Source organism: Panicum virgatum, chromosome 9K, assembly GCF_016808335.1.
Source record: "Panicum virgatum strain AP13 chromosome 9K, P.virgatum_v5, whole genome shotgun sequence".
NCBI classification, from domain to species: Eukaryota; Viridiplantae; Streptophyta; class Magnoliopsida; order Poales; family Poaceae; genus Panicum; species Panicum virgatum.
In genome coordinates, this window is record NC_053144.1 from 11,651,417 (window position 1) to 11,675,582 (window position 24,166).

The 24,166-nt window shown below is 53.3% G+C and overlaps 3 protein-coding genes across 4 annotated transcripts; 1 reads left to right on the forward strand and 2 right to left on the reverse strand.

The window, feature by feature from the left end:
• The first annotated feature begins 6,343 nt into the window (after positions 1–6,343).
• On the forward strand, positions 6,344–12,829 carry LOC120648308 (protein NRT1/ PTR FAMILY 2.11-like). The gene is made up of 3 exons (XM_039925038.1): positions 6,344–6,666; positions 6,753–6,970; positions 11,056–12,829. Exons 1-3 carry the CDS (start codon positions 6,513–6,515, stop codon positions 12,457–12,459), a joined length of 1,776 nt encoding a protein of 591 aa, XP_039780972.1. The 5' UTR covers positions 6,344–6,512; the 3' UTR covers positions 12,460–12,829.
• A 297-nt stretch (positions 12,830–13,126) lies between these two features.
• Positions 13,127–18,256, reverse strand: LOC120648309 (protein FLOURY ENDOSPERM 6, chloroplastic-like). Of its 2 annotated transcripts, none has more exons than XM_039925040.1 (9): positions 17,593–18,256; positions 17,459–17,509; positions 17,244–17,362; positions 16,105–16,302; positions 15,788–16,026; positions 15,025–15,170; positions 14,790–14,937; positions 13,638–13,720; positions 13,127–13,567 (listed from the first exon to the last, which is right to left on the reverse strand). In XM_039925040.1, the coding sequence occupies exons 1-8, from the start codon at positions 18,102–18,104 to the stop codon at positions 13,667–13,669; spliced, it is 1,467 nt and encodes a 488-aa protein (XP_039780974.1). In that variant the 5' UTR covers positions 18,105–18,256; the 3' UTR covers positions 13,127–13,567; positions 13,638–13,666. The 2 variants fall into 2 exon arrangements, with proteins under 2 accessions (XP_039780974.1, XP_039780973.1); XM_039925039.1 differs by having other exon boundaries at positions 13,638–13,709; positions 17,593–18,115.
• Positions 18,257–22,634: 4,378 nt separating this feature from the next.
• LOC120647708 lies at positions 22,635–23,351 on the reverse strand. Its single transcript, XM_039924566.1, has one exon. The coding sequence runs from the start codon at positions 23,349–23,351 to the stop codon at positions 22,635–22,637; it is 717 nt and encodes a 238-aa protein (XP_039780500.1).
• Positions 23,352–24,166: the final 815 nt, after the last annotated feature.

Here is a 24,166-nt window from a genome sequence, read left to right on the forward strand (position 1 = left end):
CGGTCTGGGGTTCCCCCCTATTTTTCTTTCTTTTTTTCTTGCCTCCAAGTTTACTACACATACAGGAAGCAAAACATAGAGCTGGCTCCATTTTTGGAACAAAGTTCTTCTAGAAACTGAGTATTGCATGCCTTGGCTTCACCCCTGTGAGAAGCACCACCATCTTTCACGATGGCTCTCATCCTTATCCAGATCGGCAAATACTAGTCGACAAGCGCACACAGAGACAGAAATCCCGGCTCGAGCAGCAGAGATTTCAAAAAGGCGCTTCGCGCGCCGTAGCCCGGCGGGGAATGATACCATAGCACTCCTTTTGCGCACCGATGATCTGCCCTCTCCATCCACCTTTTTTTTTTCTTCTGACCTGAAGTTGACATACAGCGATGCGAGCGCGATGCAGGCAATAATGCCCCCAGATGTGTAAAAACCTGTAACTAGTGGTGCCGAAGCGTAAGATCAGAGGTCAGGAGTAAGTAAACCGCACTGCCGCGCCGTGCTACGAGGAACCGGACACCGTCGCTCGTCACGACACAACTCCGCGGTGGAGCAGCCGATCGTCCCCATGACGCGCGCGTGCGAATCCCCCGCTCTGGACTCTGCGGAGCTATAGCTAGCTAGCGCTGCCCGCAAGTCGTGCAACAACCAGCAGCAGCCATCCCCTTCCTTGGCGTCCATCAATGCAACGACCGGCGGCGAGCGAACGGCCGCGACGGCGACGCCGGACCTGCCGGCAGCTCGCGCCGTCCACTTCAGCCACCCAGCCCCGTACGTGTGCTCCTGGCTCCTGCTACGACGAATCGAAAGCCTCGGCGTCGCCTGGCCGGCCATCCACTTCATTCCGTGGTGCCGTGCCGTGGCCCGCGACCGCGAGCCTCGCCTCCGCCACCAAACTCGTCAGCGGTCAGCACAAGTCTCCCTCCCCCGCGTTTTCCTCGGCGTGATTGGCAGAGCACAGCGGCCGGCAGCGTGGAGTGGGGGGGGGGGGGGGGGGAATCTGCCAACAACCTGGGTGGGGAACGGAAGGGCAGGCAGATGCGTGCGTGCGTGCGGGTTGGCTTGACCTATGGCCTTGGCTTGCAGGGTCTCGAAGCAACCCAGACACCAGCAGCAGCAGCTGATGGTCCCGTCGCCCGTGGCCCGTGCCGTCCAACTCTGCCTAACCAAGACACAGAGAAGAGCGAGCGAGCACGGGCAGGCGGCAGGCCCTACCGGCCGGCAAGGACCCGGGTCCAAGAATCCAACGCTGGCTCTGCACTGCAATGCAGCTGCAACGCATGATCATGAATTCATGATCACAAGTACACACTGCTACTGCTACTGCTGCTGCTGCTGCTACTGCTAGTAGGCAGCAGAGCAGGAGTGTTCGGTTCGGCTGGCCTGCCAGGTTGCCGTTTCCTCAAGTCAGAGGGAGGAGGAGGAGGGTACGCTCGTCATCGATCGCAGCAGCCTAACTGTCTGAAGATGAGGGCCACCGCTCGGCCACCCACACCATGTCACCACAGCTCTCAAAGTCCACGCACAGTCAGATCAGAGCGAGTAGGGACAGACGGACGTGTCTGCGCCGGCGTCAAGGAGCCGACCTGATCACGAGCCGGGTTTCCGCCTGAGTCTCGCGCCAAGCGTCGTTGGGCGTTGGATCGGATCGGAATTCAGAGCAGATGCAAATACAAGGTGGCGGGCGGCATCCTTCAGACATGGGCCAAGGATTGTTTAAAGAGATCGAGTAGCCGCCATCGGATGCCTTGGCCAACAGATTCTTCTCTGCTATGAAGATGGATAAGGTTTGGTGTGGAAATTAGGCTGTAGTCACTGCAGCACACCTGGTGAGACCGGATTAAGATAGGTACTGCACTGCGCCGCCTTCAGTAAACTATTGGAGTGATTAATGATTTAATTAGAGGATCCAGTTCATCATTCACTACACACGCACTAGCCTGTTTCAGTAAAACTTCTCAAGACAAACTACAGACCCATCTAGTCATCTAGATTCCCCTAATCACAAGAACTCATTGTCATTGCTCCGTAGTCTTCGCCCTATCCATCAAAGTCCATGCCAGCGCTTCAGAAGATAAACAAAAAAGGTTTCCCTGTCAGAGGTACTGGCTTGCTAATAATCCTTCCACTGCACTGTTTCTCATGCACTGCCGTTGATGCAGAAGTATAGTACCAAGCACATTCATATGTCTCTGTAAAATCTTCAAACGTTTCTTTAGGCATTGTTTAGTTCCCTTCAAAATTCCAAAACTTTACAAGATTTCCCATCACATCGAATTTTTTAACACATGCATAAAATATTAAATGTAGCTAAACAAAATAACTAATTACACAGTTTGTCTATAATTTGCGAGACGAATCTTTTGAGCCTAGTTAACTCATGATGGGATAATAATTATCAAATACAAACGAAAGTATTACAGTGCTTTACACCCAAAACTCTATGCATCTAAACAAGGCCTTAACAACCCTTAGATTCCTCTAGCCCGGCCTGATTGATTGGTCACTACCCAGTTGAAGTCCATGTCAAGGGCATCACAAGGTCAGACGTGAGGGCCCCTGCCACAGACTATCATATCAATTCTTCCTCCATCACTCACCGTTTCCAAGCACTGTTCCTTCATGAATGCATGAGATACAAGTATTGTCGGATACCACGATTAGGGGCACCTTAATTATGGGACTAAAATCGCCCTAAAAACGAACACATACTGGGCAACCGGACCCGCGAAGGCCTGCAGCCTCCTTCTAATCTGGAAGAAAAGAAAGTACTCAAAGAAGCCCAGCACGCGGCTCACGTACGCAGTGCGGCCCGTCCGCACCCCCTCGGACCCACGGGGTGATCTCCGTCTCGCTCGAGGGTTCCCCGCCGAAGCCCTCGACCGCGCCTCCGCCTCGCTCGAGGGTAGCGAGCCTGCCCTCGAGAAAGCGGATCGTCTACGCCCTAAGGAGCTGAGCAGCCGGACCCTTGGGGTTCGACTCTATCTCACCGGACCAACGGTCCCGGACCCGCTTCCCGCTCGGGGACGGGTCCGGTGTCGCCACGTGTCCCAGAGATGGAAATGGTCAGCACCTATGGCCGAGGACCCGGACCCTCTCAGATGGGTCCGGGACCTCCACGTACCTATCCGGACCCCCGTGAGCTCTCGGCTTAGCTAGCTGCTCGGGAGGGGTCCGGAGCCGCCACGTGTCACGCGGATGCGGGTGCGGGCACAAGCTTTCCGCTGGAAGCTCCCTCACCCACCCGTATTAAGTGCGAATAGTTGAGGCGTGCTCTTTTGACGCCGGGCAATGCCACCCCTCGGCAGAAAAGACAAACGGCCCTTCCGCTCACCCGCCCGCCGTACGAAGGCGTTAAATGCCAACTACTCCTCCACAGCGCCCGGGTCAGGTGACGTCAGGCCGCCACTCCCCACAGTGGTAGTGACCGGAGTCCCGTCCGCCAACTCCAGCCACTGCTCCCCGACGCTGTGGCGGCACAGTGGGAACCTGCGACGTAGTGCAAGACGTGATCGGCACTGCTCCAGCTATTATGCTGCCAACTCCTCATGCCTCCTTCGTACTTTCCCTTCCGCGGAGCCCCCAAATGACATGGGCACGACCCTCGGAAGCGGCTCCGGCCTTGACCAGGACAAGACCCTGGCTTGCAGGACCTTCGGAACGCCGCCACGCCGCCCGCTGGAGCCGCCAGGACGCCGGCGTGATCTCCGCAAGACCAAGGACGATGCCCAGGATGACGGCCACGCCCGGCGCCATACCCTACAGTGTACTTCCCACAGTGCTCGACCACTGCACCCCCGCGATTCGGGGAAAAGACGACGACTTTCATAACCCCCTGTGCATGTACACCGTCCCTCCTTGTGTCTATAAAAGGAGGAGGCGGACGTTCCCTTAGGGGGGGTCGGCCCATTCGGTAGGACACAACGCTTCGCACTACTAGCAGAGCACACACGCTCATCTGAACCCCGATATTGAGACTCGCCTCAATCAACTCCTCCTCTAGCAGAGACTTGGGAGCTTCCCTACCTCTCTCGCCTCGCCTGTACCCCCTACTACAGGCACCCCCGGTGCAAGATAGTACAGTGCTCTCGCACACCCCTTTGTTGGACGTACGGCCCCACGGCCGGAACCAAGATAAACCCGTGCGTTACTGTATTGCCTCTTGCATCAACAACTGGGACGAGGAACACGCAACATCATCACTGGTTGGGTCCGGACCGCCGGGTCAGGACACCGACACACACATATATATACATATATATATATATATATATATATATATATATATATATATATATATATACACACACACACACACACTAGTAGTACACTATCACCGACGTGATAGGCTTGCATCATTTCTGGTCAACGTCGCTTCTCCCATCTTCACACCCTAGATCCAGGAGGGCAAGGCAGCACACCATTGCATGCGTCTCCACTATCATTAACCTAATTTACATCATAATAAGAAAAAAAAACCATGTCACGTTGTTAGGTCGATCCCTAACGACTAAAGCGCCGATGGATCGTCTAAAATGAAAGCCCTCCTCGGGGAGGATCATGTGAGGGAGCCTTTTGAATTATTATAGTCAGTGACCAACCATGTGGCTGATTCATGCAGACGGACAGAAACGTCTGAACAATTTGCAGAAATTTTAAGGCTCCCTAATCAGCTCCGGGACGAATCTGTCGCGGGACCTCCTGGCCGGGCGATGGAGCAAATGAGCACTACTGGTTCGCGCATCCCGTTCTACACAAAAAGCAAACCCCCCGTCCGCAGAAAGTGAGAGGGGTTGGTTGGTGTGGTGCGGATGCAAAAGGATTCAGTTCAATCGAGTGTCATCAGCTGCATAACAATCATGCTCGTGACTCGTGAGCAGCTGGTAAACAATGCAAGAAGCCAGACCGGCACTTAGATTCCAATCTAAGCGAGCAAAACGAGCGATTAAACTAAACCGTGGATGGTTATTTGTGCAAGTTCAGCATCTGCTTGTTACCTCGATTCAGCACCTTGCCAGTTACAGCAAGATTAAAAGCGCAGCATGTCTGCATGAGCTTTGGTAGGGGCGGCGATGATCCGAGTTAGGCAAGGTGTATTGTTCGACCCATAACTTTTTCGAGGGAGACAGTGATTCAGTGAAGTGGGTGGTACCAAAAGAGACGGCATCGCTTTGCGTGTCTCCATGTGCCAAGGAACCTCAATAATGCCTGGCCTGGCCTACGTAGCTCCCTCCCTCGCACGCTCAGAGTTGCTCGCTGCTCGCCGGACGCAGCCGTGCCAACAACTTCTGGCTCGCCGCCTGTCTCCCTCCGGGACAAACAGTCTCCAACAACTCCCGATGCAATACTACGCCCGCACGATCCACGCTCCAAACCCGGCCGCTCTGGTCCAATGATCCTTCCATCCAAGTTGGCGGCGCATCCGGTTGGGCGCCTGCCTGGAAAGGTCAATGCCTCTCGCTTTCCTGGTCTTCTACTCTTCTGCCAATTCCTTTTGTTTTTAGTTTCTTCCCTCTCCTGTAGTAGGCCTGTTAATGTCGTCTCACCAGAAGGTAGGACAGTCTATACCTTTCAGAACACCAAGTGGTGGAATAGCAGTAAAATTGCTCCCCGCGAAACTCCAACGGTGAAAGTGTAGTTTTGGAAATACTTACAGGAAAACAGAGTGCCGAGACATGACAAGGGTCAAACACGTCGACAAGTAGTGCTGATTGAAAAAAAAAATCACAAATGATACGCATCTCTCCTGCGTGTTCTTGAAAAAAAAAGTAGTGCTGCTTGAAAAACCTCACAGATGCATCCAAAAACTCCACCACAAGGTCCTTAAATATGGTCCATAAACCTGTTAATACGTGTCATACAAGTCTCAAAAGCTAAACTACCTCACGATAAACAAGTTTAAGATCTCGCGATTTCTAATTTAAGAGTTCACAGACCTGGATGGCACTCCACGGGAGCGATCCACGCTCTTCACTCAACTGCAGACTTACTCGCGACTGGTGACGACGACGACGACAGGGACGGCGGCACCACCACTTGCCCACCCACTCTCGGCCAAGGAATTTCGCCGTGCGTTGGACTCAAAGGCGCCCTCGCCAACTTAACAGCGACGGGGCGACCACCATACTGCTACGTGCAGCCAGCCATGATCAGCTTCAGATCGCCCCAGCCCCGACCTCACCCGCCTCCTCGAGTCGCTTTCGAAAAACTGGGGATGACATGGCAGACGTGGAGAAGCTGGTGCGCAGGATCGCCAGCAGGGACCCGGGCGTAATAAAAAGATGAGTCAGGGTGGCGTATGGAAAACAAAAAAAAAATCCCCAGATGCCCCCCCGTGACCGACTGCAACGCCACTGCGGGTGCCGTTGTGCTGGGCCTTTTTATAAGCCGGTAGGCATGATGCTCCTCTCATTACTGACAGGCGCCAGAGACCAGAAGCAGCAGCGCCACCAGGCAAGGGGGCGCGCTCGTCCCCCCCCGGGGAAGAAGAAGAAGAAGCAGGCGGCGAGCGAGCGAGAATGCGCGCCGGCGGGCGGGAGGACGAGGAGGCGTCGCGGAAGCTCAAGAGCATGGACGTGGACAAGGCGGAGAACGGCGGCGGGGGCGCCGGGGAGGAGAGCCCGCGGCCCGCCGTCAAGTACTACGGCTGGAAGGCCATGCCCTTCATCATCGGTGCGTTCTCTCTCTCTATCTCTCTCCCTTGCTTTGTGGGTAATGGTGGCCCGGAGGCTGAGATGGAATTGCGGTTGCGGCGGCAGGGAACGAGACGTTCGAGAAGCTGGGGACGCTGGGCACGTCGGCGAACCTGCTGGTGTACCTGACGCAGGTGTTCCACATGCGGAGCGTGGACGCCGCCACCCTCCTCAACGGGCTCAACGGCACCACCAGCCTGGCCCCCATCATCGGCGCCTTCCTCTCCGACGCCTACCTTGGCCGCTACCTCGCGCTCGCCATCGCCTCCGTCGCCTCCCTCATCGTAAGCAGTCGAACCTTCAACCTTGCTCCTGTCGTCCTTCGCTTGCCTTGCCTGCTTTGCTCCTCGATCGCCGCCGGATTCGCGGTGGTCTGGAATTCGATTGCTCGCTGGGTTGACGGACTCGCCGCCGCGGCCAGATTCAGATTCCGCGCCTGGAAGATGGCATGCTAGATGACGGTGGGGTTGGTGGCCTCTGGAGGTCGATGAGTTGGACTCCGTCTCCAGCCGCCGACCTGTTCTTCCCTTGTTTTTTTCCCCACCTCACTTTCGTTTCGCTGGAGACGACGATGATGGGCGGCACATGCGCCGAGCGCCCACGTGCGCGCTCGCCGGCTCGTGATCACTGCTAGCTCCAGAGAATTTCTTTCCCCTCCTCCTCTTCCCAACATGAATGTAATGTACGTGGGAGATCTGGGAGGCGAAGAACGAAGTAATTAGCAGCACGCCGTGCTTGCTAATCATGGTGTCAGCACGAGGGCAGGCTTTAGCTGAAGTTTCAGGCCATTTACTGACCGGGAGACTTGAAGCCGCTGCACCGCTCAGTTCATCAGATCGGGCGGCGCATCCTGCTGGTTTAGTCCGAGCGCGAATTTAGGATTTTTATTTGTGCGAAATTATGAGTGGTTTTGTTTAGGTGCGGTGTGGATTTCAGTCGTCGTCGTCATCAGTTTTGAAGGTGTCTTTGCCGTTAATTTAGGCGGAGAGTACTGTACGGAGGAACAGCTACCAAACCGTGCGTCGTCTTAACGAGTCACTAAAATTGGTGTTTGGAGGCACGTCGCCGGCGTCCTCCCCACCGATTAGTGTTGACGGGTTCAGCTCGCGTAATAGCTAGTAGCAGCGCTACAAATATCATAGCACATTTACTTATTCGCCCAGGAGACCGTACATACTATATATCTCCCCTGCATAGGATTCCACCTCTTTTTCGTACAAGCCCAGTCCGCAGAAGCTTCCATTCCATGGTGCTTGCTGCATCTTTAGCCAAAAAAAGGGGGCGCGATATAATAATTATTTTTGGGAAAAAAATCAGGTGAAGATAATCAGTGAGCCAGCTCGTTGATTCCTCTGACACCCAACACAGTGCCGGAGCCAAAACATCCCAGCATTTCCTTTTAAATATCGTAACTAGCACTAACTAGCTAGCATTAGCACTCCAAGCCAACACATAAGTACATAACCCCCCACGTTAGTTAGCCTAGGTTGTAGCCGGAGCCTCCCGTAGTCCCGTGTCATGCATTTCTATCATGCAATGCATGCTCTCTGCCCTTTAATGCCAGAAAGCGCATGCGTGCGCATCCATACCATACCAACCGGGGGGCAAATTAAACCAAAAGGGCTGCTTTTAGCGGTGCGGCACATGATTAGCGCCGCCCTAACCCCGTATTGTAGTGCCCCTAACTGTCCCACTTTTTATCCCCTCATCGGCGCGCATGCGGCTTGCTAGCTGCCACCCACTACGTTAGCAACGATGATTGGTGCTACGACACCTGCTGGTACTACGACTACGATACTACTGGTAGTAAGATGATGCCCAAACCACGGCTGATTTTGCTCATGCAAATGGGATCAAAACGGTAAATTTTTTCCCTATAAAAAAGCAAATTGGATCACCTTGCGTCGCCGTGCAGCGAAGTGGACTTTTGTCCCCGTCCATCCTGCACAAGCTAGCCAGATGTTTACGCTTCGACCAAACGAATTATTCGTTTGGGTGGATGTGGATTCGAGCCGCTCACTCACCGAACGCACTACACCTGCTGCACGCCACCCGCGACGTGAGGCGCGCAACCTGGGTTAATGAGCAGCTAGCGCCGCGAGTGCGACACTGCGACGAGCACAGCGCGCGGAGCCACACGTACAGTACAGACCTGAACACTGCAGCTGGGGACACGTCCTTACTCCCCGCAAGCTGACTGAATCGTCACAAGCCGACACGCGCGGCCGATCCTTCGTCCTTCCCCACGTCGCCGCCGGCGGCGGCGCCCTTATCCGATCCGGCCGGACAGGCGCGTGCGCGCATCCGCCCCGACGCGACCGCCGACGAGCCGCGCCAAACCCCTCGATCGCCACAAGTCGCGCAAGTGGGCGGGGACGCCGGGTGGAGCTGTCGGAGATGGACTGGTCGGTGGAGCTGGTTCTCCGAAGTGGCGGCCGCCTGCGCACTGCCCTGCCGTGTGGTGCGCACCGCAGTGCGCGGCAGCCCTGGACGCGCTAGCTCACTGGAGGCAAATATCTCTCGTGATCCCGTGCTTGCCGATGCCGAAAGCAACGGGTCTCGCCCCCGCCCGGTCCGTGAGCAGATCGGTGATGCCGGAAGCAGGACATCGTCAGCCACGAACGCTGCCGCGCACCCCCCCACCACCTGAGAAGCCTGGCCACGTATACAAGCCCACAACTCACGAGCGCTACCACCGCGAGCCGATCCCGGCGAGATCTGGGGGGGCTCTTTCGCGCGGCTCGACAGCGAGAGCAACTCGATCGGTTCGCATCGCAGTCGCAGCGCTGCGCCGGTGTCGGTCGGTTCCCCCTTCCACTCTTTCCAGAAACGTTCGTGTCATGGGTTTGCTTTGCTCGCGCTGGCGGCGTGGTGAAGCTCCCTCCTGGTCTGGTCCCCCACCGGCGGGTGTGATGGTGGTGGTGGGGCGGCCGGGGTTGGGGGAAGCGGGGGCCAGGGGCGGGGCACTCGCTGGCCACACGGCCGCGTGGGGCACGGGGCCACGAGGCGAGGGCGTCGCCGCGCCGCCCCGGGTTTTGTTCGCTTGCGACGCGCCGACGCGCGCGCTCGTCGAAGGAAACGGTGGGAAATGGGCGGGGCCGACACGACGCGCGTGGCGTGGTGCCGAGCGCGCGGCGTCGTCGGAGCCGTGCACGGCGGGGGTAGGTGGGTGGTGGGCACTCATGGTCCGGGACAGGGCGTGTCGGTTGGGGCTCCGCTTCCCGGCGGCGGCTCGAGGCTGGTGGGAACGCGTGACGGGGGGAAGGAATGTGTCCCGAACTCCCGGTCTGGACTTGGGACCCGGCCGGCGGCTATGGGCAGGGCAGAGCGCCGCCGGAGCACGTGACGGCGGGCCGCGGGTGTTCGGTTGGCAAGCGACGCGCTCCCGTAGTCCCTTGGGCGGCGCGGCGGCGCCTCTTCTGCTTCACACGGATCTTCGAACTCGAAGCACTCGACTCATTACAAAAAAATGTTATAAAAAAACTCGACCGAGGTCCCCTGTGCGGCTGTGGCGCTGTGCTATGAATGAAGTGGCTGTGGGTGTGGGTGTTGTCATGGAGGCCGCCATGTGCGGCCAAATGATCCGGCCACCTTATCCGGAATCGACCAAGTGACCGCGAACTAGCTGCAGCTGCAGTGATGCCCGAGCGGGGAGTCGGAGCCACCGGGATTGACCCACTCTTGTGCTCGTTCTATTCGGGGACCGTGCGGGGTGCAGCCGTGCAGGCAGGGGCGGATCTAGCGTGGGGGCTGGGGGTGCGCCAGCCCCCCTACATGCTTGCACATCAAGAAAAAATAGGGGAGGAATGAGGGGAAGAAGAAGAGAAAAAAGAAGGAGAGGGGGGCTGGAGGAGAAAGAAGGATGTCAGCCCCCCGTTCCATGAATCCTGGATCCGCCACTGCGTGCAGGTCGCCTTCACACCTTGCAGTGCCGATGCCACGATTAGTATCTCCACAATGACAAGTCCAATCATAGGCATCAATTGGTAGGGCCACGGGTTCGGGTGCGTGTGCGTTCGTGTTGCTGCTAGCGGCGTTGGGTGATTGGAGTGGGCCACGTGGGGGCACAGTTTTGGTCATGCACCGTGCGGCCATGTTGGGGGGCTACATAGGCCATACCTGGGCTCAGGAAGACCTCGTCACACAGGTGGACTCAGTGGGCCATGAGGCCAAGCCCATCATCAGAATTGATTGGAGTCAGCCTGGGCCCAAACTCGTCACTTCTACCATGTTTTGCAATGTATTCTGCTTGACTGCTGCGACACATGTTTTTTTTTGTTCGAAGATTTTTAAACTCCCGTTGAGTGTTCCCTTCCCTCCAATTCGAACTAGCTTTGCTCACCTGTTTCTCCCATGCATCATCGACCAGGGCATGTTCCTGCTGACGCTGACGGCCGGCGCGGACAGCCTGCACCCGGCGGAGTGCCCCGCGGCGGACGGGCCCTGCGGGACCAAGGCGACCTCGTACCAGCTCGCGGTGCTCTTCATGGCCTTCGCGTTCCTGGTGCTGGGCTCCGCGGGCATCCGCCCCTGCAGCATGCCCTTCGGCGCCGACCAGTTCAACCCCCACACCGAGTCCGGCCGGCGCGGCATCAACAGCTTCTTCAACTGGTACTACTTCACCTTCACCGCCGCCATGATGATCTCCGCCACCGTCATCATCTACGTCCAGAGCAACGTCAGCTGGCCCATCGGGCTCGGCATCCCCACGGCGCTCATGTTCCTCGCCTGCGTGCTCTTCTTCATGGGCACCAAGCTGTACGTGCGCGTCACCCCCGAGGGGAGCCCCTTCACCAGCGTCGTGCAGGTGCTGTCGGCCGCGCTCAGGAAGCGGTCGCTGAAGCAGCCCAAGGACCCGAAGCAGGACCTCTTCGACCCGCCACACACCAGCGCCATGGTCACCAAGCTCGCGCACACGGACCAGTTCCGGTGCCTCGACAAGGCGGCCATCGTGGCGTCCCCCGAGGAGGTGCGCCCGGGCGGCGCCGCGCCGGCGGACCCATGGAGGCTCTGCAGCGTGCAGCAGGTGGAGGAGGTGAAGTGCCTCATCCGCATCGCGCCAGTGTGGTCGACGGGGATCATCTACTACGTGGCCGTGGTGCAGCAGTCCACCTACGTGGTGCTCGCCGCCCTGCAGTCCGACCGCCGCCTCGGCAACAACTTCCATATCCCCGCTGCGTCCTTCACCGTCTTCGCCATGCTCGCGCAGACGCTCTGGATCCCCTTCTACGACCGCCTGCTGCTGCCCAGGCTCCGGAAGATGACCGGCAAGGAGGAGGGGTTCACGCTGCTCCAGCGCCAGGGCATCGGCATCGTGCTCTCCACCGTCGCCATGGTCATCTCGGCCATCGTCGAGGACAGGCGCCGCGCCATCGCGCTTAGCCAGCCCACGCTGGGCACCACCATCACTGGCGGGGCCATCTCTGCCATGTCCAGCCTCTGGATGGTGCCGCAGCTCATGGTCCTGGGCCTGTCGGAGGCGTTCAACCTCATCAGCCAGATTGAGTTCTACTACAAGGAGATCCCCGAGCACATGCGGAGCGTCGCGGGGGCGCTGGCCTTCTGCAACCTGGCGCTCGGTAACTACCTCAGCGGATTCCTGGTGACCATCGTGCACCGGACGACGGGCTCCGGCCGCAACTGGCTGGCGCAAGACCTCAACAAGGGTCGGCTCGACCTCTTCTACTGGACCATCGCTGGCATCGGCGTCTTCAACTTCATCTACTTCGTCATCTGCGCAAGGTGGTACAGGTTCAAGGGGACCAGCAACTGATCGCCCTGGAGAGGTGGATCATCGTCATCTCACGAGTGCAGGCATAATGAGCTCTGAACTATGTGGTGATGGAGATCTGGTTGGTTGCTTGGTTGGGTAATTATGTCATGGCCTTGGGAGAGCATGAAAAAAAAAGGAGTTAGTATAAGGCCCTGATAATTAATTTGTGAAAATTTGTGTTTACAATAGTAGTTGTTCGATAATGCTTCTTCTTTTTGTTTATTGTATTTTTGTTACTGCTGCTTTCATTTGGATCTATAGGCTGATGAAAGAGAAGAAAGAAACAAAAGAGTTGGTTTCTTGTATGTGGTTAAACTGAAATATAAATGGATGTCAAGATTAAATGAAAGTTCAAGCTCGGTTCCTAGCTTATGATTGCAATTTTCAAGAACACATGCCTTCAGTACGTGTCACTAACCTGAATAAACGAATGCCTCCAAAGTTCTGGTGTTATTGGCCTCCATGCTGTCCACCTGATCCGAGTTTAACAAGAATATTACACAGCACACATAATCGACAGAGTTGAAACTGAACCCGAGATGTGTTTTACCTTGGCTAAAGAACAACTCTGGGGTAAAGCAAGACCACTTCAAGGCAACTCCTGAAATTGGATTTTGAATCCTGCAAACATATATTACCTCGATACTGCAACCCTTGCAAGCAGCAATTGAACACTTCCAAGAATAGACCTGGAACAGACCGCTTTTCACAGCATATGTACATATACAATTTTGTTACACAAAATTAAGGTGAACCATCACCGGGGAAGAAGAAGAACGATGGGGAGAAAAGAATGGACAGCTACTTTCTTCTCCTATCTCAATGGGGTGACACATTCCGACAACACCCTACACTGTTTATGGTGTACACAACTATCTAAAAGTAAATGAAATCACCAAAGGCAAAGCTGACTAGTTACAAGGAGGGAAGGATCTAATCAGTTGGCATCAAATCATGTCGAGAATGATCTAGGCAACAATCTACAAAAATGCTATTAGGATGCAGCCTCAAGTCAAGTGACAACCAGAAGGTTGTTTTCATGCCCATTGTTGTACACAGTGGGCCGCAGAGGATCATTCTTCCAGACACCGTCAACAATGAACTTAATCTGAAGCAGAAATGGAAACAGTTAGTGGCCATAATGACACTGATAATTAGAGTAAAGGGCAGGCAATTACCTCATATCTACCTGGGTACAGCCTCAGGTTTAAGGTGAACATGCCTCTTTCTGATGTTCTTTCAAGCTTTCTCTGCAGCAACACTTACAGTAAGATTATAACCCTTAGAAGTGAGAATATAGCAATGATTATGTACACATGAATATCATCTTTCCAATATAAGAATATTATCATGCAAGAGTTACATATTGTGCCAGTGGATATCCAACATCTAACATGATGAGTTGCAGAAATCGACTTTGTATTCATTGCATGAAAACGGAATCAAGCTATGCCTTTTGGATCAAAGTATGCTTTGGTCCTTGCAAGAACAGGGCAATATAGATTGGTGAACCTCATTCTCATTGAACTCAGCAAGAGTATACCACACCTACTAACCATTAGTCCAAAAATCCAGCACGACTATGTCCTATAGATAAGCGTCCATGCACACAAGCAATTCAACTGCTAATCACCAATAAGCAGCACACATTTTCATTATAGATTGTGACCAAAACAGCACCAATATGCACTATCATGACAAACTCACTGTTTGTCGACCCAAAGCAGATATGCATATAATGCACTCCACATAGTTAGAAGAAAAAAACCTTCCAATTGAAAATATAAGTTATTTTGGACACTGACACAATCTACAAGATGGAACTTTGACTAAAAATTTCTATGAAAAGATGATATTGAAAATAAAGGAATTAAAGTACTTTTCATGATGCATCTACTAACATCAATCTTATGTTGCCAAATTGTCAATCTACAAACTCATTGCGTATTAATTTTGCTGCATTCATTAACTCAGCAGGTTTATTGTTCCCCTTTTTAGCAGTTGACGTACTACTATGAATTATGATTGACATGTTACCATGCCAGCCACACAAGTTTTCAGGATGCAATTTCCATTTAAGAGTCTGTAACAACAAATGATCATGGCTGAGCTTATTTGTGATGTATTGGCAACGTATTAATCACAGATCATACACGGTGCTAGCAGTAAATTTCATTATGGTAAGCAACATAGTTTTGCATCATTTCTTCGAACAACCTTAAATTTATGAGAATAAATTCAATAAAATACCAATGAGCAGAGTAAATATCTTGTAATTTATTAATAATTTTATTTCTAAGACAAAACAGAAGGCTGGAGTAGGTACGTACTTGACTTGTCCAGCCATCAAAAGACCCAACCAATAAAACCTCTGAAGCAGGATTGGCCCACATGATACAAACAGTACGGAGCTCACTCAAGGCCTTCTGAACTTCATCAAGCCTCCTTTGTTTATCTTCGATTATTTTATTCCTTTCACTAATGATGACACAGATAGTATAATAGAGTAAGTTGGAGGGAATGAGATGAAATATGAAGCATAGATGATTAATTTTGAGGGCATACATTATCTCCAGTGCCATCTTTCCTTCTAGTACAGCTATTTTAGCCCGAATTGATCGTAGCTCCTCCTGAGCTTGCATTACTTTTGTTTCCTCAAATTCCCAATCGTCAGAGATATCACCCACGACAGTTGCTCCATTATCATTTGACTGGAAAAGGAAACAATAAAGCCGATTTATTCAAAAATACAAGTGCAATGCCATAATATAGATCAAAATGAGAAACATCTCAGTGATGATAATTCAGGATTGTTCCTCTGTCATCATTTGGCAGGAAAAGGAAACAACAAAGCTGGATATTGACAATGACAGATGACAATGATAATGCCTCTAGAAACACCAACATGAATTCCCACGATTATTACTGACAGGCAATTTGATTACTGTTACTAATGGTAATATATTTCATAAAACTGTAAAAGGTCAACTCCTAACAGAACTGAATATAACAAAAACATCCAACACGGCAAGGGAAAATCACCTAGTGTCTATTGCAATCATTGTACATCTGCTTGCACTATTGGAAGTATAGGTACTTATGATGATGCCATCATTTACAGTGCAAAGGACTTGAAGGTACGCTTTATGTCTAGAGCAAGTATGAAGAAGGCACGAGTCTTTGATGGTAACAAAAAAAGCATATCAAAGCAGTGGATTCATGTGATTAAATGCTACTAAAGGCATAACAATTTCAGAACAAGAAAAGACAAGTGAATGGAAGTAACACTTTGACAGTAACTAGATAATATGAAGAGACGTATACACACCATATTTGATAAAACTTTGTCAAATCTTGATCTTAATGTCTTGAGAGCAGCAGATAGGTCCAATTCCAGACACTGAAGACGAGAATGTATCTCATCTCTTTCAGAGTCTACACCATCACTAGGAAAATCACTTACAGTCACACCATTAGATGACCTGTGAAAGTCATTTTGCGCTAATGCAGTGTCTAGTTCATCATATTGAGATAATCTTCCACTTTCAGTTGGTAGGACCTCAGCAGCTGCAGTAATTAAATTTGTCAACAAGTACATATCTAACAACTATGATGCACTATAGAAGAATAAGATGAAAAGACAACCTTCAAAATCAGATAAAGCATCCTTGCCAAGGGTCCATGTTTTCCATGCATCATTGCTCGAGCTTTGTAAGGTATTGTTTCCATCTAGCATTCCATTTTGAGAATGAGATCCATGAACACTTCCATTCTCAGGTGTACTGGGTTTATGCCTGTCACCAGCCACACTACTACTACGAGTGCCGCTGTTGCCAGCCAAAGCTGCACAAATGCAGCATAGTTAGGTCATCTTATTAGTTCAACATACAAAAGAAGAATACAGTGGTCAAAGGTGAAGACAGAAGACCACGTGCACAGTACTAGCTAAGCTAAATTGGTTGTTTGTACTTTGTAAAGCACTTGTAGGCTGACTGAAACTAACTGATTTGAATTCGCTGATGGTACAAATAAAAAGTTAACAGAACAAAATAACTCAGTAGTGTTTTGCAAATAGACAAAAGTTCAATCCACGTCGATGGTGTGCGAGTGAATATCAACACAATCACCAATGATATGATGGATCACAGAATAACGAACAATTGATGTCATTATTCCATTTTCACTTCGCTGACAAAAAGGTATTTGCACACTGTGTAGCCTTAAATGGACTACCGACAAGTTGTTCCGTTATATTTGGTTACACGTGTAAAACATACAGTTTATTTAGATAATTTTCTACTAGAGACAATATTAGGAAGCTCCCGCTTTAGAAAACCATTCAAACTGAAAAACAGACAGCTTTGATTAACCCCTCATGGTGCAATCACTGAATTCCCTGAAACTTCCTTCCTGTGCTTTTCCATATTTTTGTAAAACAAGGAGTAGCACTAAAAGAAGCCAACCCATAGTCACCGAAGTTCCCGGGACGACGGATCAAGGAACAAGGAATGGGAAATGCGGAACGGAACTTTGATGCATTTTTACACTACCGGAATGTGGAACGCGGGGTTCCCAGTGACTATGCCAGCCACAACAACTACCACTATGCAAATTTTGAGCTCCTTGATACACAAAAATCCAACTGGTGCAACGGAAATTTCTCATGTAGTCTTAGAAGAAAGCTTCCCAACCATTGGTGATTGGCTAAGAAGGTATTACTACCACTGCGCAACTGGAAACAACTTATGTTCCTGCAGAATTCTGAGAATGAAAAACCCACATACCACCGTTGTCACTTGGGCCTTCATCTCGGGCACTGCTCCGTGGGGGTGGCCGCGCCCGCTCCCTGTCCCTCTGCAACCTGGTGAGCATCCCCTCGATGCCTGTTTTGAACGTGACCTCCCTGCAACCAACCAGAAAGCACAACGGCCATGATTAACCAACAGACAGATGACGATGGCAGTAATCAAATAGGCTTTGAGCTTCAGAAGGCACCCACTTAGTCTCCTCCATCTCTGGCTGTCGCCCAGACGGTGACACCTCCTCCTCCCTGCAACGCACGCAACGAAATAATTCAGCAAGGCTTGGAGCGACAAGGGCACATCGGAGCGCAGAGCAATTCCAGTTACCGACCACTCGGAGTCATCCGCCGAGGCCGGCGCTAGGTCATCGCGGTGATACGCGCCCGTCTCGGGCTGGTAGTCAGGGTGGCCCCCGCCCGACGAGCGCGCCGCGCCGCCCGCGGAGGACCAGCCGAGGGAGAGCCAGCCCCCGCTGGACGCGACGGCGGCCGCGAGGTCGGCGCGGCCGGCCGCGACGAGCTCCTCGCGGGTGGGGAACGCCCCGGGCTTGGCGGAGCGGCGCATGAAGTCGTAGATCGCCTCCTCCAGCTCCTCCTGGCGCCGGGCGCCCGGCGCGGCGGCATTCGCGGCGCCCTGCTGGTGGTGGTGGTGGTGGCGGGACGGCGGCGGCGGAGCCCGCGGCGTCTGCTGTCTCGGGGCGTCGCGGCGGCGGCGGTACGGCCGCCTGTAGGACGCGGCGAGCGGGGCGGGCAGGAAGCGGCGGCGGCGGCGGGAATGCGGCGGGGGAGGCGGTAGGGTTAGGGGTGGGATTGGGAGGAGCAGGGAGGGGAGGAAGGGGCGCATCGCGGTCGCATTTCTCTCCGCGCTCCCGGCTCCGCGAGGGGGCTCTTCGGCGCGGGGACTAGGAATTGAAGCGCAGAAGAGAAGATACGAGGCGGGACCGCGAGAGCGCGACGCGACGGGAGGAAAATGAGGAGGGGATTCGCGCAGGCAGGAGCGTCAGGCGTCTGCCCCGCGCCGCGCCTGCGCTGGCTGCAAGCCCACGGCGCTGCGCGCGCGTTCTCCCGCCCGCTGACCCACCCACCCCGTTGAGCAACTGAGCGAGTGGCTCTCCGCTCTCGCCATGGGCGCCGCTCAGTTCGCGTGCCCCGCGTGGGTTTAATCAAGTCTTCACCGCGAAACTTTTCTGGGCCCCCCGGTTCGAGAGTTTTCGTGGTCAAGGATGGATCGCCCTCGATCAGGGTCGGTCGCGGACGATGTGGCCCGTTCTGGCGGACGCGCCGGGACGACGGGGGACGGCCCGTCGCCCTTGCTGGTGACACCTGCGGGAGGGAAATCTCGTGATGCCTTTTCGTTTCGATACGACGCGCTTTTCCGCTCCATCAGCCCGCACGGCAGAGGCGTCAGTGTCTCAGTGATTTGTGATTGGGGTCTATAATTAAAAATGCAAGTCTAAATATGTGGATCATTATATCAATCCGCTAAATTGTAAAATAAGTTAGAATAACATTCTAGATAATTAGCTTACGAGGAGAAATAAACTAGAGTGACGTGACATCGTAATTAGTTAGTTAATTAAAAATACTATTGGATACTTGCATCCGTGCAAACCATGTTTGTAGATGGTGCCCGACGGACAGCGCCACAACCAGTGCTAATGCCCTGCTTCGAACAGACAAAACGCTAGTGTTACCGACTCGATCACGTGGAGATGGAGTCGACAGCGCTGCGCTCCTATTGGAGAGCTTGCGAATACGAGATAGTGGTCTTGCAGATAGTGGTCTTGCAGGCAAATCCAAATGGCACCCGTCCTTCTCCATTGGCTCCGATGGTAACCGGGGAGGAGAGCGATACACTAGGTGATACTGATGCGCAGCTTTCGCCTGCATCTCCCGTGGCCAAACGATCGTTGTGGTTGTGAGACGATCGAAGCCGATTCATGGCTGCCAAGAATACTGGCAGACCAAACGAAAACTGCCCGGTGATTTCTGAGTTTTGGGACGCACAAAAATCTGGACGGCCAGCTGATCGACCTCTGATATCAGGCTCGACTGATCATTTGGGGCCCTTGGCCAACCATCCAAGGCCCCACAAAACAAAAACTGAAATCTGTAACGAGGCTGGTACCAACATAGCAACATAGCAAAGGCATTCAATAATACAATCAAAGACAGTAAAACCAGACACAGAACAACTGGAGTATCCATGTCAAACTACAACTGAGAGTGGCAGCAGTCTGCTGATGATACTTGAGACACAAGTAGAGATGGTAATGTATTATGGCCCGTTACTAACGGTCTCTTCACAATCCTCAAAATATGGGTACAGTAGGGTATTATCAGGTGATGCCCGTTTCACCCGTACCCACCCTCAAAATAAATAAAAAATAGCGACCAGAGCGTCTCATCTGGTCCGTCGCCCTCATCTTCAACCTCCTGATTCCTTCCTTCCTCTCCCTCCCTCCCTCTCTCTCTCTAGCTTTGCATCCATCATCACCATATAATGAGTCAGCTAGAAATGGTTAGAAAAAGCTCGACGCGAAGCGTAAGTAAGCAAAAAGCAATTTACTCGAGCAAAGCACAACACAAAGCAGAATTAACATACCAAGGTGCAAAAAAAACTTTTCCAAAAAGACTTACAAAAGAGCTTTCTTCATTAAGCATGCAACGATTCAACAATGATTAGCAAAACTCAAAATCAAGCGGAAACAAAGCTACTCGAGCAAAGAGCACAAACTAATGAAGAAAGCTCTTTTGTAATACATTGCATCAAACATCCAGAATATGTAGCATGTCCAGCATACCATGCATTATACATTCTTTCCTAGTTCTACCACAAACCAACAAAAGAACTATCACACAACAAAGCGGAAGTTTTCTATCCAACTAATTGTCCCCCGACAAGTCTCCAACCCAAGAAGGTGTATATGGGAAAGCATGCTCCAACCCGAACTTATAGCGAAGTTCCGCTTAGGTCCCTAAACTCTCAAATCGTCCATCTGGGTCCCTAAAAGTACATTAAGTGTTTCACAGGAGTCCCAAACGCGCCACGCGTGCATCCGAAGCCGATGTGGCATGCCACGTGGCGCCACGGTGGCCAATATTTGCAAAAAAGACCCTAAATTTATTTATCTTCACATATTTGGTCCTTTCTCCCTCTCTTCCCTCTCTCTCCCATCTCTCACAAGCGACCTCTCTCTCGTTGCTCCCTTCCGACCTCCACGCAAAGCATCCTCCCCTACGGGCCGCCGCCGCCGTCTCCCCTCCAGGGCCACCATTACTGCCCCTCCCCCGCGCTAACCGTGGTTTGTCAGCAAGAAAATGAACGACGCCCGGGACTCACCGTGGAGATTGACGATGGCGACACCAGGTGGCAGGCGCAGGGCCGCTCCGCCGAGCAGCACACGCGGCCAGTGGGTGGAATCGAGGGAGGAGGTCGCGGGGCTGCTACTGGTGCGGGGAATCGGAGAATGGTGGAGTGAGGTCGCCGAATTTCGAAAGGAGGCAGAGCTCGCCTCCTATGCGGCAATGGCACAGGTGGCGACGTCGAGCTCTCGTGTGGGCACGGCGTGCGATGCGCGGGTGGCGAGGCGGGTGCGCGTGTAGTGGACGACAAGGCGAGGCAGCAAGGAGGGTTGGGGTGGCTTCCCGCGCTGTCAGATGGGTCCGCCGCCGGACGAAGTGCTACTCGCGCGCGTCCCTACCGGCCACCGCGCACCATCGCCCGCGCGCCGTCGACCGGCACGCGCGCCGCTCGCGCACCCTGCTGCCTCTCGCGGTCCCGCTTGCCACCGCGCGCAGGGGAAGAAAGGAGAGGCCGCAGGGGAGAGGTGTGGTGCAGGGTGGAGCCATGGGGGATGGAGGGAGGAGGAAGAAACACCCCGCCCGCCCCGCTGCCGCTTCGCCCCCCTACTTGCGCCGAGCCACGCCGCCTGCTCCACGAGCTCCGGTGGACGCACTACCCCTGCTCTGCACCCCCGACGAGCATGCCACGAGCTCCGACGGCTGTGCCCCCTACTCCCTCAAGCCCCGATGAGGTAGGGTGGGGCGCCTGCGTGTGGCGTGTGGAGGAGGACGGGGGGCGCGACGTGGGACCTCGGCGCGGGGACGGAAAGGAGCTGGGGCCGTGCGCCCTACGCTGCGTCGCGCTGCATGCTGGCCGCTGCCATCGCGCCTTGGCCACAGCGCGTGCCACGGCGCTTGCAGGCCGGCGCGCGTGCACACGAGCCTCGTCGTGCCGCCTTGCTCTTGCTCCACCCCCGCGCGCCGACTTGCACGCCCGCTCGCCCTGCTCCGCGCGCTGCCGCCGCACCCTGTGCCGACCTTCGGCGGGTGAGCTACGCGCGGCTCGCGGCTGTCGGCCGGGAGTGGTGGTGCCGGTGTAGAAGAGGGCGGAGAGGAGCTCGTTTGCTGCCGATGTAGGGAGGGGCAGGGACAGGGACGAGCGGCGCATGGGGGAGAGAGAGCGGCGCGACGGCGGCCAGCTCCGGTGGATGAGCTGGTGAGAGATGGGAGAGAGAGGGGAAGAGAGGGAGAAATGACCAAATATGATAAGATAAATAAATTTAGGATCTTTTTTGCAAATGTTCGCCACCGTGGCACCACGTGGCATGCCACGTCGGCTTCAGATGCACGTGTGGTAGGTTTGGGACCCCTCGTGAAACACTTAATGTACTTTAGCGATCCAGATGTACGATTTGAGAGTTTGGGGACCTAAACAGAACTTCGCTAAAGTTTAGAGACATGGGGTGCAATTTACTCATTTGATAATTATGTTTAATGCGTAACTCTCCCAAATCTTGAACCTTGGAGCAATTAAAATAATACGCCACGACTGTTGGACTGCAGAAAAGCAAGAAGATAATCTCTCTGTAAGGGTGGAACCCAAGTACTTCAATCCATGAAAAGGGGTATTTTTTATCCCGTTCTTCAACGTCAATGGCGCTGTCATCATCAGAGTCCCAATCCAACTCCTTTTCCAGTACTGGCTCTCTGTCGCTTCCTTCGTGGTAGTTGCCATCCTGTAGAATCCATGGTCTATCAGTGTCCGTTGGGAGTTTCAGAGCTTGCAGGTTGGCGCCATGCTTCAACACCCACTCCATCTCGCCTCCAGTTTCATCGAGGAACCAAACTTGGAGTCGATCTTGATCAACTACCACAAAATGTACCCCGTTCTTCGACTTTCCAAGATGAGGGTGATAGTATTCACTCGTTTTAATAATACTGCTCGGCAGGCTAATTACTTGATATGTATCATCAGACAAGGTTATTCTGCAAGATATAAGTTATGTACAAATGAGCAAGTTAATTAGCAAACCGTACGTATCGATCAAATAGTAGTGAAAAAGTAGTTGGAAGAGCAAGGGCCAAGTGGTTACCGCACACTAAATTCACTCCAATACACATAGAGTGCTCCATGCCAGTAGACAGAATCAGTGTGTCCAAGATCGGAATCTGGCCATAAGTTGTTGGTAATCGTTGTTGCGGGGCCTTTACGGACAAATGGCCTCTCCTCCCACCTCCCTGTGCTAGATGAGTAGATAAGTAACTCGTATACTGACGGCGGCCATGCTCGTCCCTCCGGTGGTAGTGTATCCTTGCAATAAGGAGGGCCTTCCATCGCAAGCACCTCGAAGTGAGGCGACGATGTGGTGGGGTCGAACGCAAGGAACCGGCGGCCGCGAGACATCTTCGTTCCCTGCGTCTCGGGCAAGACCGGGTACGGCGGCAAGCGCACCCACTGCCCTGTCGCCGGGTTGACGACGTGGTCGTCGAGCAGGAGGAGGCCGTTGCAGCAGTCCACGACGCATGAGGTGGTGTAGCGTTCGCAGGGGTCCGTCTCCATGTAGTAGTCGATGTCGCCGGCGATCCGGTGCGCCATGGAGGGCCGGACGAAGAACGCCGGAGTCTCCGCCTCGTTTGTCCCGAGGAAGATGCCGCCCAGCGAGATCGGCAGGACGTCAGCGGGCGTCGACGACGGCGCGCCACTCCCTGCAGACGCTGCGCGAGACGGGGCGAGGCCGCGCGGCGGCAGGCGGGCTAGGATGTCCGCGAGCACGTCATCTGGAAGCGGCCGCGGCGACTTCTCCATTACGTTGATTCTTGTTGGCGTCGAGATTAATTAAAGAGTTATAGAAGGCCCGATCGGATCATCGGAACGCGGAAAGGTCGTTCTACTCTCCTTGCTAAATATATAGAAGGCCGGGGCGCCTAGCCGTTCGGACTCGGCACCTGGAGTAATTTTTGCAGTCCATCTACTCGTGTAGTTCAAAAGGGGCTTACGACAGAACATACTCAAACATTGTGAAGGCCAGCATATCGCAGCAGGTGAAATTTGTGGACCATGTCCGTTTGGATTTATGGGTTATTTTTTTAGCCTTTTCCCAAATAGTTCAAGAGGGGCCAAACAGAAAGGCTATTTTTGAGTTATTTGTAAATAGTCCACATAAAAAATTATTCTCCCCATGAGGTGCTATTTGGAACTATTTTGGGTGGGGTCCACTGATTCTCTCTCTCTTGAAAAAGTGGTAGCCAAATGATTGGAAAAGTGCTTTACGAGCCAAATAGCCTTTGGATCCAAACAACTTAAGGGTTATTTCATTTTCTTAGGCTAAACTTTAGCCAATAACTTTTGACTATTTCTCCAAACAGGACCCACGCTTAGGGGTGGTAACGGGCAATGGCCCTGGTGACCTTTTCACAGCCCAATAAGACTCTTAAATTATTTAGTTCAAAATTGTATAAAATTAAAGTTCGGCCCTTTTAGGACCCGGCCCTTAGATTTTCTAGTTCAAAATCTTGAGCCCTTTACCACATCAACATCAGAGTGGCGCAACAAGAGCAGTGGGAGGAAGCCGAGAAGGCAGAGAGGAGGGTGTGCTCTAAAATATATTTTTATGCTGAATC